Source organism: Palaemon carinicauda, chromosome 27 (assembly GCF_036898095.1).
Source record: "Palaemon carinicauda isolate YSFRI2023 chromosome 27, ASM3689809v2, whole genome shotgun sequence".
NCBI lineage: Eukaryota > Metazoa > Arthropoda > Malacostraca > Decapoda > Palaemonidae > Palaemon > Palaemon carinicauda.
This window is the reverse complement of record NC_090751.1, coordinates 89,991,251-90,010,138: the sequence shown is the minus strand read 5'-3', so window position 1 is coordinate 90,010,138 and position 18,888 is coordinate 89,991,251. Positions and strand designations below refer to the sequence as shown.

General features: G+C 39.7%; 2 protein-coding genes and 1 long non-coding RNA gene across 3 annotated transcripts in view; all 3 read right to left on the bottom strand.

The window, feature by feature from the left end:
- LOC137620794 (uncharacterized) overlaps nucleotides 1–18,888 on the bottom strand; it is a 518,290-nt gene that overhangs the window by 406,523 nt on the left and 92,879 nt on the right. The window lies entirely within an intron of this gene.
- LOC137621244 (uncharacterized) lies at nucleotides 633–14,474 on the bottom strand. The gene is made up of 4 exons (XR_011040188.1): nucleotides 14,393–14,474; nucleotides 10,510–10,738; nucleotides 9,436–9,566; nucleotides 633–1,292 (listed from the first exon to the last, which is right to left on the bottom strand). It is a non-coding gene; the product is annotated as an uncharacterized lncRNA (long non-coding RNA).
- On the bottom strand, nucleotides 15,727–18,211 carry LOC137621024 (uncharacterized). The gene is made up of 2 exons (XM_068351463.1): nucleotides 18,011–18,211; nucleotides 15,727–15,939 (listed from the first exon to the last, which is right to left on the bottom strand). Exons 1-2 carry the CDS (start codon nucleotides 18,209–18,211, stop codon nucleotides 15,727–15,729), a joined length of 414 nt encoding a protein of 137 aa, XP_068207564.1.

The following is an 18,888-nucleotide window of genomic DNA, read 5'->3' as shown; positions in this document are numbered from 1 at the left end:
CTTTGCTTCTTGGCAGATAGGGTTAGCTGGTGCAGTTCCCAGATTCGTCTTCCCTCTCTCCAGCCGACAGGACACTAGAATTCCTCCGTCCTCCTCGCAATGGCTTCTTGCTGGTAAATGGGGGTGATCCAAAGGTCGTATGACCTCAGTTCCCGACAGGTGAGTCTTGGTGTGTTGAGCTGCCAAATTGGGACATTTGGGCAGGCCATTAAATATGTGTAAGGAATGAGGTAGAGGCAGGATTTTGTGTAAAATACGTAGAGCAATCGTGCATCTCTAAGGGAACATACATACATAGTAATCCTACTTATTCTGACTTACTAAATATGAGTAATTTGAATGAATAATAAGCAACATTCTGGTACGGTGGGCATACATCTTAAAAGTTAATCAGACCTGAACTGGTACTGAGATGTAAAAGCTGCTTATAAGTCTGCAGTACTAAAATTACATTCAAAACCAGTGTAATAATTTAAACACGTTGTTTAAGAAAAGAACGAACGTTACGCAGCGCATATCCTTTGTCTTGCGTTTCTACGTCATGACGTCTCGAAACATGGCATATACAATGTCAGCGCAGTTCCCCCCTCCCCCCCCCCGTGTCTCGTAGAAGAAAATGTCAAGTGCGAAAGTGAAAAGTTTAAGAGTAACTATTGTATTAGTGGAAGCGAGACCAAAATATAGAAGGAAAGAAAAGAAGAAGAAAATTCTTCACAAGAGTGATGGCATTTTATCCGGCTACTGACAGGTCAACTATTTTATTATTCTACCTTCGATTTTATCAGATTTGGCAACAGATCCCAATTGAAAAAAAAAAGAAACAGGGAAAATGTTTTTATGCCTAAATCCTACTCCAGAGTTAAGTCGAAAAATAATATTTTTCGAATGCATCAAGACCTTAAAAAGGATAGTTGAACAGAATTTTTTTTTAAGGGGGGTGAGGTAAAGGAAACAACTAGACCCCTCTTATATTCCCCAGACATCATTAAGGTGAACAGAGAACGGTTGCCCTGACCCATCTGTACCAATCATTAGCCGTCCTATAACCAATCACACCCCCCTTTTCTATCATAACAACATTTGAAGTGTCGGGTCCGGCATCCACCATCCAGGGAATCGTGAGAGTCTCCCCGGTATTGACGTCGTATATTCTGGTTAGGTCGCCGGAGTCCTTCATGGCGCCTATGTAGATTAGCGTCCCTGTCATCGCTTGAATCCACTTTTCTTTAGTCACTGATGTCGTGTAGCTGACGATTTTCATCCCCAGGTTTTGGCATATCTCTACGGAGTCACTGCAGGCGGAGAAAAAAAGGAAAATCTTATGATCATGTTAGTTACTTCTACTAGCCCCCGATAAATCCTATATTCAATTCAATTCATACTAGCCCCCGATCGTCTAAGAGTCCCGTCCGGAAAGAAGTTCCAGACAATCTGTATGTGTGTGTCTGCTTAAGTGGTTATATTAAGTAAACAATTGTAAAGCGACTCCTTTTGGTATTAAAATGTTTATGCAAAAGTACCTGAAAAAACACCATCTAAGTATACTGTCTTGTATTTAGACCTACAAAGGCTTGTTAAGAGCAGTTAGTTTGATACTTGTTTCTTAGATTTTTTGTTGTTATTAAATCGATGTTTAGTCATGGATTAAAGTTTCGCTTGCTAGTAAATTGGAGATATTTAAAAAGAAAGTAAAGATTCGATCGATAATAAAGACATGTTCAAATAGAAAGTAAAGGTTCGATCGATAATAGAGACATGTTTAAATAGAAAGTAAAGATTCGGTCGTTAGTAAACTGGAGACATTTAAAACGAAAGTAAATATTCGATCGATAATAAAATGGTATTTATATAATAAAATAAATTTTTAAATATGCTTACCTGGTAGTTTCATATATATATATGGCTGAAATCCCGCGTTTTGTCGCGCGCACCGCAGAAATTCAAATTTCGCAGCAATCACCGCCAGGTGGGTAGGTGGTAATACGTGAGCGGCATCTCTCAGTAGGTAATGGAACCATTCCCAACATTCCTCAGAAATTCCATGCCCCTGTTTTCAGAGGGGAGGGAGGGCCCTTTCATATATGTAACTACCAGGTAAGTATATTTAAAAATTTATTTTTTAATAAAAATACCATTTTTAAATATGTAACTTCCCTGGTAGTTACATATATATAGCTGATTGACACCATTGGTGGTGGGTTAGAAAACCTCATCCCGTCGGGAATTCGCATAATTATTAATAGCCACATAGTAGTACCAATAATTTGGTTCTTACCTGATAAGGAAGCTGGCTTCATAGTTATCCTGCCTCATTTGCCTGCATTCCTTAAGAGACTCAGCGATCCACCCAGGGAGCTGTAAAAGTCTCTGTGGGGCTGCCACAAGGTCTTCGACCTTAACGTGGCTAGACCTCCACCCTTGCTATCCTGGCATACCTGATAAGGAAGCTGGCTTCATAGGTTTTTATGTCTCATTTGCCTGCATTCCTTAAGAGACTCAGCGATCCACCTAGGGGGCTGTAAAAGTCTCTGTGGGGCTGCCACAAGGTCCTCGACCTTAGCGTGGCTAGACCTCCACCCTTGCTAACCTGGCATAGCCATGGATAATGATTCTGACCACCTACTTCAATTAAAAAACATACACCATAAAAAACTAACTTGACTTGCATCCCAGACTGTGGAAGGCTGCAACAACCTTCACAGACAACCTGTGGACACAAGTACAAGAAAAAGGCAAGGATATCTATAAAAAAGGTTATAGGGAAGAGGCAGTAGACCCTTCTCCAACTACGACCCAGGGAACAGCAATCCTCATACTGGGTCTGGACATCTTGAGATGACAGTCTGCGAAGATTGATTTACTTCTCCAGAAAGTAGCCTCCAGAATTGACTTCATTGACTTATTGTGCTTGTAAGCCATAGAAGTTGCAACAGCTCTAACCTCATGTGGTTTTACCTTAAGGGTTGGGAAACTTCTTACTTCACAATTCTGGTGAACTTCCCTTATCAAATCCTTAATGAAAAAAGCCAGGGAATTCTTTGATAAAGGCAAAGAGGGCTTTTTAACTGAGCACCATAGGTTGTCTGCTTGTCCTCTCAGGATTTTGGATGCGTGCAGAAAAAATTTCAGAGCTCTCACTGGTCAAAGGCCTCTCTCCTTCTCCCGTCCAACTAAGTGAGATAGCCCTGGGATGATAAAGGATCTTGGCCAAGGTCGAGAAGGATTCTCGTTTTTTGGCGAGAAAGCCTAGCTGAAGGGAGCAAACTGCATTTCTCTATTAAAGCCCACCTTCTTGCTGATGGCTTGTAACTCTCCTACTCTTTTGGCTGTAGCCAATGCAACTAGGAATAGAGTCTTTTTGGTAAGATCCTTCCAAGAAGCCTTGTCAAGGGGTTCAAACCTACTTGAGGTCAAAAGGGCTAGGACTACATCCAGGTTCCAAGTGGGGGTTGGATTGTCCTTTCTCTTAGCGGTCTCAAAAGATCTAATGAGATCCGAGAGATCCTTGTTACCTGACACGTCAATGTGTCTGTGACGAAAGACGGAGGCTAGCATGCTGCGGTAACCCTTGATGGTAGGCACAGCCAACTTCTCTTTTGTTCACAGATCCAACAGAAAGTCTGCTATTTGGGCTATAGAGGTACTGGTAGATGAAAATTTGTTAGTCCTGCACCATTCTTTAGACACGTCCCACTTAGATGGGTAAACTGTAATCGTGGATGTCCTTCTAGCTCTCGAGATAGCTCGTGCAGCTTCCCTTGAAAATCCCTTCGCTCTTGCCAGCTTTTCGATAGTCGAAAGGCAGTCAGATTGAGAGCTGGGAGATTCTGATGGTACCTCTCTATGTGTGGCTGCTTGAGTAGATCGCTCTGACTTGGTAACGTTCTGGGGGTATCTACCAGCCACTCCATCACTTCTGCAAACCAAGGTCTCATGGGCCAAAACGGAGCTATCAGGGATATGGGGGCGTGATTCTCTGAGGTTTTTTAGGACTGACGCGTGGGAGCAATACACTGGCAACCTCTTTGTCATCTGTGTAGTGAAGAGGTCTATAGAGGGTTGACCCCAGAACATCCAAAGGCTGGTGCACACCTCGTGATGTAGGGTCCACTCCATAGTAAGTACTGTCTTCCTCTACTGAGAAGGTCCGCCCTGACGTTTTTTCCCCTTCTATAAAGCGAGTTATCAGGGTTGTGTCCCTCGCTTTCGCCCACAGTAGTAGATCTCTCGCAGCCTCGTAATGTGAGTGAACGAGTGCCTCCCTGCTTCTTGATGTAGGCCAACGCTGTGGTGTTGTCTGCGTTGAGCTGAACTAAGTTTCCTTGGACTTCCTCCTAAAAGTGTATTAATGCTAGGTGAATGTCCACTAGCTCCTTGATGTTTATGTGCCATTCCCTCTGAAACTCTTCCCATAGACCCGATATCTCGGCCCTCCCCAGTGTTGCACCCCACCCCATGTCTGAGGCGTCTGAATACAACACTAGGTCGGGGTTCCTCTGATAAAGTTCGAGGCCTTCCAGAAGTTTGTTGGCATCGTGCCACCAACTCAAGTGATTCCTGATCCCCAGAGGAATCAGCAACCACTTTTCTAAACCTTGACCTCTCGTCCAAAATTTGCAAGATGGAATTGAAGAGGCCGTAAATGAAGCCTCCCCAGGGATACGAACTGCTCGATCGATGAGAGTGTACCCAGAGGACTCATCCATTCTCCTACCGAGCAGGACCGTATGTCAGGAAGTGTCGCACCTTTTCTAGGCAATCTAGAATGAGTTTCGGGGCTGGAAAAGCCCGAAAAACCACTGACTGAATCCTCATCCCCCGGTATATCATGTTTGCGAGGGAGTCAGTCGAGATTTTGCCAGTTTCACCACTAGACCTAGCCGTTGCATCAAGGACATTGTTATTTGAAGACCCTCCAGACACTTTTCTTGTGACCTGGCTCTGAGTAGCCAATCGTCCAGGTACATTGATATCCGTACTCCCTTCAAATGTAGCCAGCGAGCCACGTTGACAACCATTCGGGTGAAAACGTAGGGAGCCATGCTCAGTCCAAAACAGCGTGCTTTGAACTGATAAGTAGTTTCTTGGAACACGAATCTCAGAAAATTTCTGTAGTTTGGGTGTATCGGGAGGTGGAAATACGCATCCTGCAGATCTAACGACACCATCCAGTCTCCCTGTCTGGTGCCTGCTAGGACTGACGCAGAAGACTCCAAGGAAAACTTGACTTGCTTATGAACTTGTTCAGAGGACTTATGTCTAGAACAGGTCTCCCCCCCCCCCTGAGTTCTACGGAACTAGAAAAAGTCTGTTGTAAAATCCCTCTGACAAGAGGACTTCTACCACTTCTATTGCTGCTTTTGACAGCATCTGGTTAACCTGCTCTTGCAAGAGCTGCTGACAGTAGTGGAAAACTTGTGTCTAGAGATTGAGTTCACTTTTGGGTTTTGGTTGCTGTTTGGGGTTAAGAGGTTGACCTCCAGCAGCCATTCTCTGTCCTCTTCTAGACAAGCGCTCCTACGAAAGGGCTGACGCGTGGGAGGAACTACTTCTCCTTCCTGGCTACAAGGTTAGTCGGAAGCACTTCTTCGCAGTCCTTTGTAATCAGATCTAGCGTTGCTTGTGTGTAATAGCTGCCTATAAGTCCTTCACTAGCTCTGAAGGGAAGAGGAACTTTGCTGTGAAAATGGGTTGTGAGTTCGACCGATCGGTCCCTCACGGTGTCTGCAAGGACTCCTCGAGTCCAGTCCATCAAGCTGAAGACCTCGATTGTTCTGAAGATGTCCTTCAGCAAGTGGTCCATCTCCGATGTGGGCCGTATCACCTTAGCCTTAGTCATGGCTGAACTACGTGAGGCGTCAACGAAAAGGAGAAGTGTCCTTGGGAGAAGGTAGGAACTTCCAAACCGAGAACTTTCCCAGGCTTGTACCACACACAGGATCTAGAAGCCAATCTCGTAGGGGGAAAGGAAAAGGTTGTCCTTCCTTGTTCTTTCTCTTGAGAATCCAATCATTCAGAGTCGAAAAAGACCTCTAGACCGATCTGGCCAACACTGTTTCCTTGAAAGAGGAAGATTCCTAGGGGGTACCCTTCAAAAACTGTGAGGGCGGGCTCCGAGGTACAGCCTGCTGAAAAGTCCTCCGGAAATAAGTCCACCAGAATTGCAAGTAATCTTTAAAATCTGCTGCATGAAGAGTTTTCTGCGTTTCCTCCACTGAGATCTATCCTGGCATACCTGATAAGGAAGCTGGCTTCATAGGTTTTAATGCCTTATTTGCTAGCATTCCTTGAGAGACTCAGCGATCCACCCGGGGGCTTGTAAAAATCTCTGTGGGGCAGCCACATCCTCTAAACTTTAGAGGATGTGGCTAACCCCTTAGAGTCTAAAGGGTTAGCGATCTCCGAAGGAGAACGAGTGGGAGAAACCACACACCTCGCCTTGCATGCATGAGTCCCGCATGCATTCAGCATGCTGCGAAGAAGAGTCATGCTGCGTCCAGCATGTCTCAAGGGAGAGTCATGTTCAAGTGCTTCCAGCATGTGCTTCCAGCATAAGTCCATCATGCTGCAAGGAAGCGTCAACATAGCGACCCGCATGCTGCGAGGGTAAGTCCTGCTCGCGTGCGTCCAGCATGCTGTAACCTTGCCGCCTCCCGTAATGCGTCCAGATCGCTGCGAGGGAGCCTCCATAAGCGCTGCAGCTCGCGTACATTTTTGCCGCGAGAGAGCGCTCGGAACTATGACGTACGCGATCCTGACGGGATCGCGTGTGTACAGCATGCGTTCAGCTCGCATGCATTAAGCATGCTGTGAGGGAGCGTCAAATCCTTGCCGTCTCCCATAACGTGTCCAGATTGCTGCGAGGGAGCGTCCATGAGCGCTGCAGCTCGCGTGCGTTCTTGCCACAAGAGCGTGTTTGGAACTATTACGTTCTTGATACTGACGCGGGGAAGCGGCCCGCTCGCATGCGTCCAGCAAGCTGCATGCATCCAGCATGCGAGTGAGTCCAGCATGCGTCCAGCATGCTGTGAGGGAGCGTAAAGATCTATGCCGCCTCCGGAAAACGCGTCCAGATCGATGTGAGGGAGCGATCTCGACGCTCGGTACCATGCCGAGCAACTCTCTTGTCTAGCAGGAAAGGAAAACGTAAAACGCCAGCATTGTCTGGGAGCTGCGTTTACCGTCGGCGAGGATAACACTTTTACCTTGCCTTTCCTATGGCGAGGACGAGCATACTGGGATGCGTCAACAGGATTGCTCGAGGGGACGTTCGTTCGCTGATCAAGGTCTAACATCTCCTTTCGAATTTCCTTCTCCCAGGGGTTGGGGAGCATGGAAGAGGTCCCGGGCTAGGAGTATGACGGACACGAACGAACGCACCCTCCACTGCACTGCGTCATGCTTACGTGCCACTGAACACTAGCACTTTTAACTATTTCACATTAGATCATAATAGACCTTCCCATTGCCAAGGGCTGGAAAGAAATACAATAGGTTATATGATTAATATTAGTATTCTCAAAATCGGAATATTAAATAACGATATAAAGTAACAATAACGATCAAGAGTACTACGTAGCGTAAATTGACTGTATGCTCGTGAAATCTTTATTTAAATTGAAAATTTAAATAAGAATTATACTAATAGGACAAATATATACTTAAAAGTAATATATTTCCCTACATTATAAAAAATAAAATACTTATGATTAGTAAGTTAGTATTTTTACATTTCTTGCAAGAAAATGAAAATAATTCACATATTTGCAAGTCATACTACTTAGATTATGTCACAAGATTGTGACGTCATAGCGATGGCGGACTGATTTCCTTCAAGGTATTCAGATCTCGCCCTGTTAAGAGCTTACGTCACATGATTGTGACGTCATGATGTTTTTCCTTCCAATATATATTTAAGAGTTGTTCGTTAGTTTATAAAGTAGGGGGGAAAAATTCCTTGATCCGATCCATTTCAATCTACGAACATAGAAAAGAAAACAAATACACATATTCCCTCTGCTACATACTGTGTGGGAATCAAGAGCAGCTTGAAAGCCAGTCTAGCCCTTTAATTTAACAACAGAGGAGCCATCTTGAAAATCAAGTTAAATTAAACTGTCCAAGTTGGACCAACAAAAAGGAAAATCCAATATCTTCGATAGTTGAAAGGCAGTTAGCGATTGCCATAAACAATAAACAATGGGTACTTCGCCAAATTTGTAGATAAAGCAAACCCACAACGAAGCGAATTTCCAACACGTTGACTCCATCAACGGCAGGGAATTTCTGAGGAATGTTGGGAATGGTTCCATTACCTACTGAGAGATGGCGCTCACGTATGACCACCTACCCAGGCGGTGATTGCCGCGAAATTTGAATTCCTGCTGTGCGCGCGACGAAACGCGGGATTTAAGCTATATATATATATATATATATATATATATATATATATATATATATATATATATATATATATATATATATGTGTGTGTGTGTGTGTGTGTGTGTGTGTGTGTAACTACCAGAGATGTTACATATTTAAAAGACGTATTTAAATAAAAAGTAAAGATTCGTTTGTTAGTAAACTGGAGGCATTTAAAAAGAAAGTAAATAGTCGATCGATAATAAAGACAAATGTTTAAATAGAAAGCTGTTCTTTTGTAATAAAAAAAGACACTAAAAGGTCTGGGCTTAGAATATAACCATTACTCATATTAAAAGAGGACACGCAGAGGAAATTTATAGATATCTATTATCATGACCATCTATCTGTGTAACATGAAAAATCATATTTACGGTAATTTACCTGAAATTATATTTTGTCTTAAGTACTGGTACAGACGCCTGATTTATTTAAGGATTCACAAGAAATGAAATAGACAATCAAGGACTCATGGATAGAAAGCCAATTGATTTTATTCAATTTCCCCTTTACTTAAAATGTAAAAGATTTTGACACCTTTATTCTACTCTAGAAAATTTTGATTTTATTGTCCTTGAGTGTAACGTCAACAAGCAGTGATTTTGACTCGGTAACAACTTTATTATCCAGAGAGAGAGAGAGAGAGAGAGAGAGAGAGAGAGAGAGAGAGAGAGAGAGAGGGGGGGGGGGTTAAGGTTATCGAAACTGAATATTATTAAGCAGTGAAGCTACGTTGTTGTAAACAAAATTCTTTTTACAGTAATTCCGTAAACTAGATTTTATTCAAGAAATTTTTACTTGAGAGAGAGAGAGAGAGAGAGAGAGAGAGAGAGAGAGAGAGAGAGAGAGAGAGAGAGAGAGATAGAGAGATTATATTTTAATGCTTTACTGTTTTATTGTTACCAGAATTGAGTTTAAAGCCAAACAAGCTTAAATAACCTGGCTTAGAGTCATAGGGAGAGAAAGAGAGAGTTAGTTTTCCCTTGTCAGTAAGTAGATAACCCTTTACTTACAACCAAGAAATCGAGCCCGTGTAAGCGACGTACCGCTCTCCTTCGAAGTACAAGTTGATATAGGCCTTGGTGTTTACAGTTGGTTGGTCGCTTACCCCTGTGAGTCCCTCAAGTAATGTGCATGGGTACACCTGAGAGAGATTTGGATGTAATATCAGTACATACGATCATGTTTGATTGAGGTGAAAAAAAGTCCTTTGATGGGGCTAGTCTCATTTATAGCTTATATGTGAAAGATCTGTTTTGATGTTGTTACTCTTCTTGAAATATTTTAATTGTTCATTACTTCTTTAATTTATTTATTTCCTTATTCCCTTTCTTCACTGGGCTATTTTTCCCTGTTGGAGCTCTTGGGCTCATAACATCCGTCTTTTCCAACTAGGGTTGTAGCTTAGTTAATAATAATAATAATAATAATAATAATAATAATAATAATATTGAAAGTCTCCCAGGTAATGAGTAAAGTGAAGATATCAAGTCTACCAAAATCGAATAAACAAAGTTCCATAATAATTCAGCCATCATGGTTGAGTAAGAATTCATAGTGTTATTAAGTATTCTATTCTACTTCTGAAATTGTTTTAGTGAACTTTAACCTAAAAAAATCAGTTAATGACGAAAGATCAACATCATATCAGTACAAGTAATGATACTGATATACCAAATAACTTTCCATATAAACAACTTCCACTGTCTTGGGGTAGAGTTCTCTTGCTTGAGGGTACACTCGGGCACACTTCCTATCTTATTTCTCTTCCTCTTGTTTTGTTAAAGTTTTCACAGTTTATATAGGAAATATTTATTTTAAAGTTGTTACTGTTCTCAAGATATTTTATTTTGCTTTGTTTCCTTTCCTCACTGGTCTATTTTGCCTGTTGGGGCCCCTGGGCTTATAGCATATCTGCTTTTCCAACTAGGGTTATAGCTTAGCAAGTAATGATAATAATAATAACACAAAAATAGAGATCATAATTTATAAGCAATTTTGTAATTGCGTTTTTAATGGATATTACTTACAACAAATGAATATTATTCTACGCTCTGTAATCCAGAATCCATCTTTATGACACCTACCTTGTCTTCGTCCATGACGAATCCTTGGCAGGTGGCTCCCCACAGAGCACAGTGCCTGGCGCATTGGTCGGATCCGCTGAAGGAGAAAGGGCACCACAGTTTCCACCTCCGCCCTGGGGAGTTTGTCCACGGGGAAGAAATCGAAATAGAGAACGGTTGCTCCTGATCTATGGCTGAGGCAAATGGCCGCTCCTGCCAGTATGGGGGTGATCCAGCTGAACTTCATTAGCTTTAGGAAGAATCAAATAGGACGCAGTTTTATCTTTAGTTTAACTGCTACAAAATTATTACTGTTTTTGGAAATTAATATAGTCACTGGAAAACATTCTTTTTTTCGTTTAGCCTTTATGGATATTCTTATCAAAACATCTTTTACGGGATTAAATATGATTACATAAATTGGAATATCCACTAGTATATACTTTCTTTTATGATTCAAAAGTCTGAACAGTCATGTGGACCAGGAAGTCCATTATTTTAAAAGTGAGTCTCTTCATATCAGAGCACTTAAGTATATCATCGAGACATGATTTTTTTTTTATATCTAAATTGACTATGTTGTCTCAAATTGCTGCTATTCAAAGAGCAAACACACACACACACACACACACAAACCAAACCAAAAGTATTACGAATAGGATCAGCTTGGAACGTAGTACCAGACATGAAGTAATTGCATTTAATACATCATTGATGTTAAAATCAAACCTTTTTCTGATATCAGTGTAGAGACAAGACACTTTACACCTAAATGGAACGACCCCATTTGCCATATAAGTTTTAAGAGATAAAAAAGCATTCGCATGTGAGTGTAGAATATGAATCATTAATGCGCATTCACCTCTTCGAAGAAGCATTCCAACGAAATCTAATTTTGATTCATAGGAACAAAATGTCCGAAGGGCTATGGAAAAAAAAAAAATCACAATTTAACAACGGTTAAAATCTCTCACACGCGAAAGTGCCCTTTTCTGTATATTATCCAAAGTCTTGATAATATCGATATGTACACAGGACAGCTGTGTGGTCTGTTGGGAATAGTGGACAAGGGGACAAATATAGCCTCCTGATTTTACTTCACCTGATTGATAGAGCTGTGCATGAACTACAATGAAATTATTTTTCGATGTATTGGTATAAACGATGAGGCCTTCTTACCTACTCCATTGGTCTTGGGGCCACTTGTTGACTCATAACCGACCTTGATAGATCATTCCAATCTCTTCTGTCCTGCACCACAGTCATCCAATGTCTAGGGTTCAAACCCTCCTGCTGGAAATCCTCCTCTAAACACCTCCTCCAATCTTATCTTGGTCGTCCATGAGGTCTACGTTCATCTACACGTGCCAAGACCCTTCTTGGCATTCTTCGCTCCTCCATTCTCGCAACATGTCTAGCCCATTGTATTCTTCTTCCCTTAACAAATCGATTTATATATGTAGTTGTTTTGTTCGCTCTCTCAACTCCGAGCTATGTCTCCTCCATTCTTGTCTCTCTTGGTCGTATATTAGTCCCACTATGGTTCTTAATAGTTTATTCTCAAAAACTACCAGTCGTTTTTCTTGCTCTTTTGTCAATGACCATGCTTCACATCCATAGACCAAAATGAGTCTTATTATTGTAGTATTATACACTCTCAATTTTGTCAAACAATTCTTCTTCACCCAAGAGGTTCACTACTACACTGTAATTGTTCAGTGGCTACTTTCCTCTTGGTAAGGGTAGAAGAGACTCTTTAGCTATGGTGAGCAGTTCAAACCATTGTTCTCTATTCTTGGGTAGTGCCATAGCCTCTGTACCATGGTCTTTCACTGTCTTGGGTTAGAGTTCTCTTGCTTGAGGGTACACTCGGGCACACTATTCTATCTAATTTCTCTTCCTTTTGTTTTGTTAAAGTTTTTATAGTTTATATAGGAAATATTTTTTTTGATGTTTTTACTGATCTTAAATATTTATTTTTCCTTGTTTCCTTTCCACATTGGGCTATTTTCCCTGTTGGGGCCCCTGGGCTTACAGCATCTTGATTTTCCAACTAGGGCTGTAGCTTAGCAAATAATAGTAATAATAATAATGACAATGATAATAATTTAATAATATTATATATACACATATATATACATATATATACATATGTATACATATATATATATATATATATATATATATATATATATATACACACATATATATACATATATACACACACACACACACATATATATATATATATGTATATATATATATATATATATATATATATATATATATATATATAAATGTACATACATACATACATACATACACACACGTTTATCGGCAGCACACTTGAAACGAGGAGCTCATCACGATCGCTCGGTAGTAGTCGAGTTTTTACCTTTTTTATTGGAGTACTCATACAGTCAATGTATGGTGCTGGTTTATCGTTTTTTTTTTTTTTTTTTTTTTTTTTTTGCTGCACCAACAAGCGTTCAATGTAGCCAAGACAACTAGCTATATATTAAAGAGTAAACACAGAGAAACAAGCTCACATATATATATATATATATATATATATATATATATATATATATATATATATATATATATATGTGTGTGTGTGTGAGTGTGTGAGTATGTGTTTGTGTAGGTATTTATATACATATAGATAGGGCAGATAGCACGTTTCCTGTGCATAACAATCGATCCATTCTAATGGGGTACCCCTTAACCTAACTCTACCACCTCCCTTAACTTCATGGAATAACCCTAAACTAGCTCCCCCCTCTTATACTCGTTGTGTACCTCTCTCTCTCTCTCTCTCTCTCTCTCTCTCTCTCTCTCTCTCTCTCTCTCTCTCTCTCTCTCTCTCTCTCTCTCTCTCTCTCTCTCTCTCTCTTTTAACCAAACCCTACTTAACCTAACCAACCTAACGTAACATAACCTAACCGTATTGAACTTAACCTGACCAAACTCAACTTTTAACCTAATTTTCTTTGCAATGAAAATATATCTGTCATTTCTATTTAAATATATTCCTTTTTATCAATCATCTTTTCTATTTAAATACATTCCTTTTTATCAATTATCTTTTATGCTTTCGCCGCCATGTTTGAACCATTTGTGCCAGGAAAGAAATACGATTTGCCATCTGGATAAAAGTATTGATAGAAAATGATAAGAATTTCCGCCGGTTTTTGGGAAAAAGGTAACTATAATAACTGTTGCACTCGTTGAATAAATCCTTTATGTGAAGGATGTTTGGCTCTTTCCTTCAAAGGATACAGTACTACAGTCAATTATTTTTGACGAGGCGCATTTAAACTGTCTCGCAGGGGTGCCCTTTTAGCTCGGAAAATTTTCCTACTAGCTGATTGGTTAGTATTATTTTGTCCAGCCAATCGGCTAGAAGGAAACTTTTCCGAGCTAAAAGGGCACGCCTGCGAGTAGGTACAAATGCGCCTCATCAAAAATAATTGACTGTAGTACTGTATCCTTTGAAGGAAAGAGCCAAACATCCTTCACATAAAGGATTTATTCAACGAATGCAACAGTTATCATTGTATTAATTGTAATTTGTATTTATTACTCTTATGAATCCGCTTCAAATTCCTTTCTGTGGTGATTGATCTATGTGGAAAGGAAGTAGATGCACACTCCTCAAAGTCGAATAAGATAGACATAACCTTAAAAATTTGAAATGAAGATGAAAATTTTATAGCTATTTTTTGTAAGTCCCACTACAAAGTGAAAGTTATAAGCTAATCTAAAGTCGACTGAATATATGCAAAACAATCATCATTACAAAGGAATTTTCACATAGATAATAAATGCGATGCGTATCGCGATTATAAAATGGATTTTACCCAATACATACAGAATTAAAATGGTGTATTTTGTAACTTACACTGGATGTCCAATGACTTCTGGTGGAAAGCTATGGCTAGCGGCAGCGGACGCTGTGAGCAGGACACGTCCGTCTTCAAACGTCACTAAAAGACACGTGCCACCCACAGCGTTGGAAGTCTTGCACTTCCTCGTGATTCTTCGCGTGATGTTTTCATTTACTGCAGGAACGAAACGGCATTTGCGTATTTGAATAATTAACGTGACCATTAGAACGTTTTACCATTATGGAACCAATTCAAAAGAAAACCTCGATCCTAAGAGGGTCAAACATTCTACAGTAGAGAGAGAGAGAGAGAGAGAGAGAGAGAGAGAGAGAGAGAGAGAGAGAGAGAGAGAGAGAGAGACAGATTTTATTCTCGGTAAAAAAAAAGACTAGTTAAAGATGTAACAGTGTTAAACAGGTTAAAAGTCAAGTGACCATAGAATGGTGAGAAGCAAGTTTTTATGCATCTAAGGAAAGAAAGAAAAGACAAATTTTAAGAGAGAAAATAAACACTCCTGTAATATAAAGGAAATCTTATAAGTTTAGTTTAGCAATACAAATTAGGTACTTCCAGCTACATGATAAAATGGAATCAAGTAAAGAAGAAAACAGCAATTTTACAAAATTTATATTAGAATCAGAACAGGAGATAGTTGGAAAGGTTCCTAAACAAGATAAAAAAAAATCTTATAGAATAATTGGAAATGTGGGTAAAATCCAAGAGAGATAAAATAGAATTGGCAGAACTGTCCGAAACAATAAACAAAATAAAAACGCTTGACAGTCGTATAGTAATCAGATCAAAAGTGAGGAAACATTAAAGAAAGGAAGAAGCATTAAGTTGTTAAATAGAAGAATTGGAACAGGTCGCCAACAGATGGTTGCTTTAAAGCATGAAAATGGAAATATCAACAATAGAGATGGAGTGATAAAAATGGCAAAAGATTTTTATTCAATACTATGCAATAGTGTTATAAGAAATAACTCGCCATTAGAAATAATGAAACACCTGAGCCCGTACCAAACATAACAGTAGAAGAAGTAAAGAAAGTATTAAAAGGCATTAAAAGAGTCAAAGCAGCAAAATATTTATTGGTAGATGGAAGAAATTTTATAGTAAGACTGGCTGATCTTTGCTCAAAATGAGACATTTACAAATATTATTTTAGGCCATTAGTAAGGCTCAAAGTTTCTGATGCATAAGTCAATACTGTAAGACCATCTGCTTAAGTTTGGGTTGTAGAGAAAGTGCATTTCACTTTTCAAAATCTCATTTTGTTTACCAAACGGTTTCCATCCCATGCTTATCCTTTTAAAACACTTACTACCTAGAGGTTCGGCCATAACCCTTATTTGTTGCCTGCATTTCCATGGAACATTATCTTGGTTTTACTTATATTCATTTTCAGTCTTACGTCTCTGCTTTCTCTAATCAAATCTATCATATTTTGCAATTCACCCCATAATTCAGTAAATAGAACTATGTCATCAGCAAATCTTAACTTGTTAGGGTATTCGCCATTAATATTAATTCCTATATTTTCCCAATCTAAATTCTTATTCTAAAGAGACTAAACAGAGAGATTGTTAAAAAGCAAAGAAATGAACGAGCAGGATTTAGAAAAGATTAGAAGTTGTATTGACTAGACTTTCATTTCAAGACATGTTGTACAGCAATGTGTAGAATATAGAAACTCACTTTTGATGGCATTATTTTGTGGACTATGAAAAAGCCCATAATAATGTGCACCGGCCAATTTTGGGGAGAGTCCTGCGTTATAATGGAGTTCCTTAAAATATGTAAATTTGATTAAGTCCATTCATGTGCATAGCAAGTGCAAAGTTAATGTTAGTGGAGTCCTACCCAAAGAATTTCCAGTGGAATACTCCAGGGGAATGTGTTGTCACCTTTGATGTGTATCCTCCTCATGGATTCTGTAATGTTTAGAACAGTTGGGGATGGTGGAGAAGAATTGGACTGGATTGATAATAGGAAATTAGCTGACTTAAAGTATGTGGATGGTGCTGTCCTTACTTGCAGAACACCACAGAATTTGTAATGCTCGCTTACCAGAATGCATGAAATATCATGTGAGGTTTAGCTGAAGATAAATAGAAGAAGATAGAGATGACGAGAACGGAATATGCAATGGAAGATGAAAGATTATTGGAAGGAGAAAGGATTAATGCGGTAGAATCATTTAAATATTCAGGAATTATGATCTCTAATATAGAGTCATTAGAATTGGAGTTTAATGAAAGATTAGAAAAAGAAAATCAGACAATAGCGAGGTTAAGTAAAATTTGGAAATCAAGTCGTCTGAAACTTGAATAGAGGAAGCAGAAACGTAGGACTGGAAAGGAATATGAGGAAAAATAATATACAGTAATGTTTAATGAAAATACTGAGATGACAGACTTATGAACGAACCTTAGAGATTGTTAATAAATGTAAAACTTTGGACAGACAGTAAGTGGTTCCCCAGGATACGAGACTGAAATTAAAAGAAAGGTAAGCATGGGACGGAGAACTTTTAGTAAACAAAAAGAGGTTATGAAAATTGAAATGCCACTTTCTCTAAAAAGAGAAGTATTTAACAGATGGTCCTACCAGTTTTAACTTGTGCATCAGAAACTTGAAGTCTTACTAAAGCCATAGAACATGAGCTAGTCACAGTTCAAAGAGCTATGGAAAGAATAATGATGGGAATTACACCAAGAGAAAGAAAAAGTCCATCAAGGAAATGAGAGCAATCTAAAGTAGAGGATATTCTAAAAACATCCAAGAAAAAGAAATGGACATGGACAGTGCAAATAATGAGAATGACTTATAATAGATGGACATCAAGAATACCCAAATTATTTCCTGAAGACTGCAAAGCATAGGAAGGCTAAGACCAATTAAGAAAGTTTGCTGGTGTAGACTGGTATAGAAAGACCATAAACTGACGCAAGTGGAAGGACATGTGTGAGGCCTTTATTTTGCAGTGGACTAGCAGTGGACTAACAACGGCTGATGATGATGATGATGATGATATATATATATATATATATATATATATATATATATCTTCTTTGTCTACATCTTTTTCCACTTCTATGTGGGGTCGATGTTTCTGGTCAGCTTTCTCCATCTACCTCTGTCCCACACCTCATCACCGGTTGATCCCTTTAATCGAAGGTCATCCTTGATGCAGTCCATCCACCTTAGCTTTGGTCTCCCTCTCCTCGTTCCCTGTACCTCCATTTCCATCACTCTCCTCCCAATATACTGCTCATCTCTTCTCATTGAATGACCATACCACCTCAGTCTACTTTCTTGGATCTTATCTGATAGTTTTCTAACTCCTGTGGCACCTCTGCCACATCCATTTTCTTCTCTTCTGTCTACTTTATTGCCTACGTCTCCGCTCCATACATCATTGCAGGTTTCACAACTGTCCTGTGTACTTTACCTTGCAACTTAACCCCTATTTTTCTGTCGCATAGTACTCCACGCACTTTTTTCCAATTCTTCCATCCTGCTTGTATTCTGTGGTTTATTTCTGCCCCCAGGTCACCATCCTCTGCAACTGTTGGTCCTAAATACCTGAAATGTTCAACTCTTTTCAATCTCTCTCCTTGTAAACTAACTTCCCCACTCTTGCCATTTTTCAGTCTCAGATACTCAGTATTTTTCCTGCTGATCTTCAATCCTCTATTTTCCATTTCTCTTTTCCACTCCTCCAGTTTCTCTTCTACTACCTCTTGCGTGGTGCTACACAATATAACATCATCAGCAAAAAGCATCCACCAAGGAGACTGATCTCTAATACCTTGTGTTACTACATCCATGACCAGATCAAATAAGTAAGGGCTCAATGCAGACCCCTGATGTAGTCCCACATTTACTGGGAAACTTTCTGTTAGGCCTATACTGCTCTTAACATTTGCTTCTGCCCTTTCATATATATCTTGGGTGATTCTTACGTATTTCTCAGGGACCCCCTTTTCTCTCATACATCTCCACAGCTCCTGACGTGGTACTCGATCGTGTGACTTCTCCATGTCAATAAAGACCATATTTAATCCTTTCTGTTTCTCCCTTTGCTACTGCTCTTCTTGCTTCTTTCTTTGCTTGTTTATAGTTTTTTTTCCTGCTCTTGTGCTCTTGTCCTTCTCTCTTGGTTTTTACCCGTTTTTGCACCTCATCATTCCACCACCAAGATTCTTTATCATTTGGGGGTCTTTTTTCTGATGACTTTCCAAGTACTTCCTCACCGATCCTTAGAATCACTTTACTATTCTCGGTCCACCATTCTTGTACATCCTCATGTAACCTTACTGCTTCCAGCACTCTTTCCTTAAACAAGACTCTCAGTTCTTCCTCTTTCGATTTCCACCACTTAATCTTTGGGTCCATTCTCGTCTTTTTACTTCTGCAATTCCTTAGTCTGCAATCAATTACCACTAACCTGTGTTGCGCTGCTATACTCTCCCCATTTATCACCTTGCAATTTCAAACTTCCTTC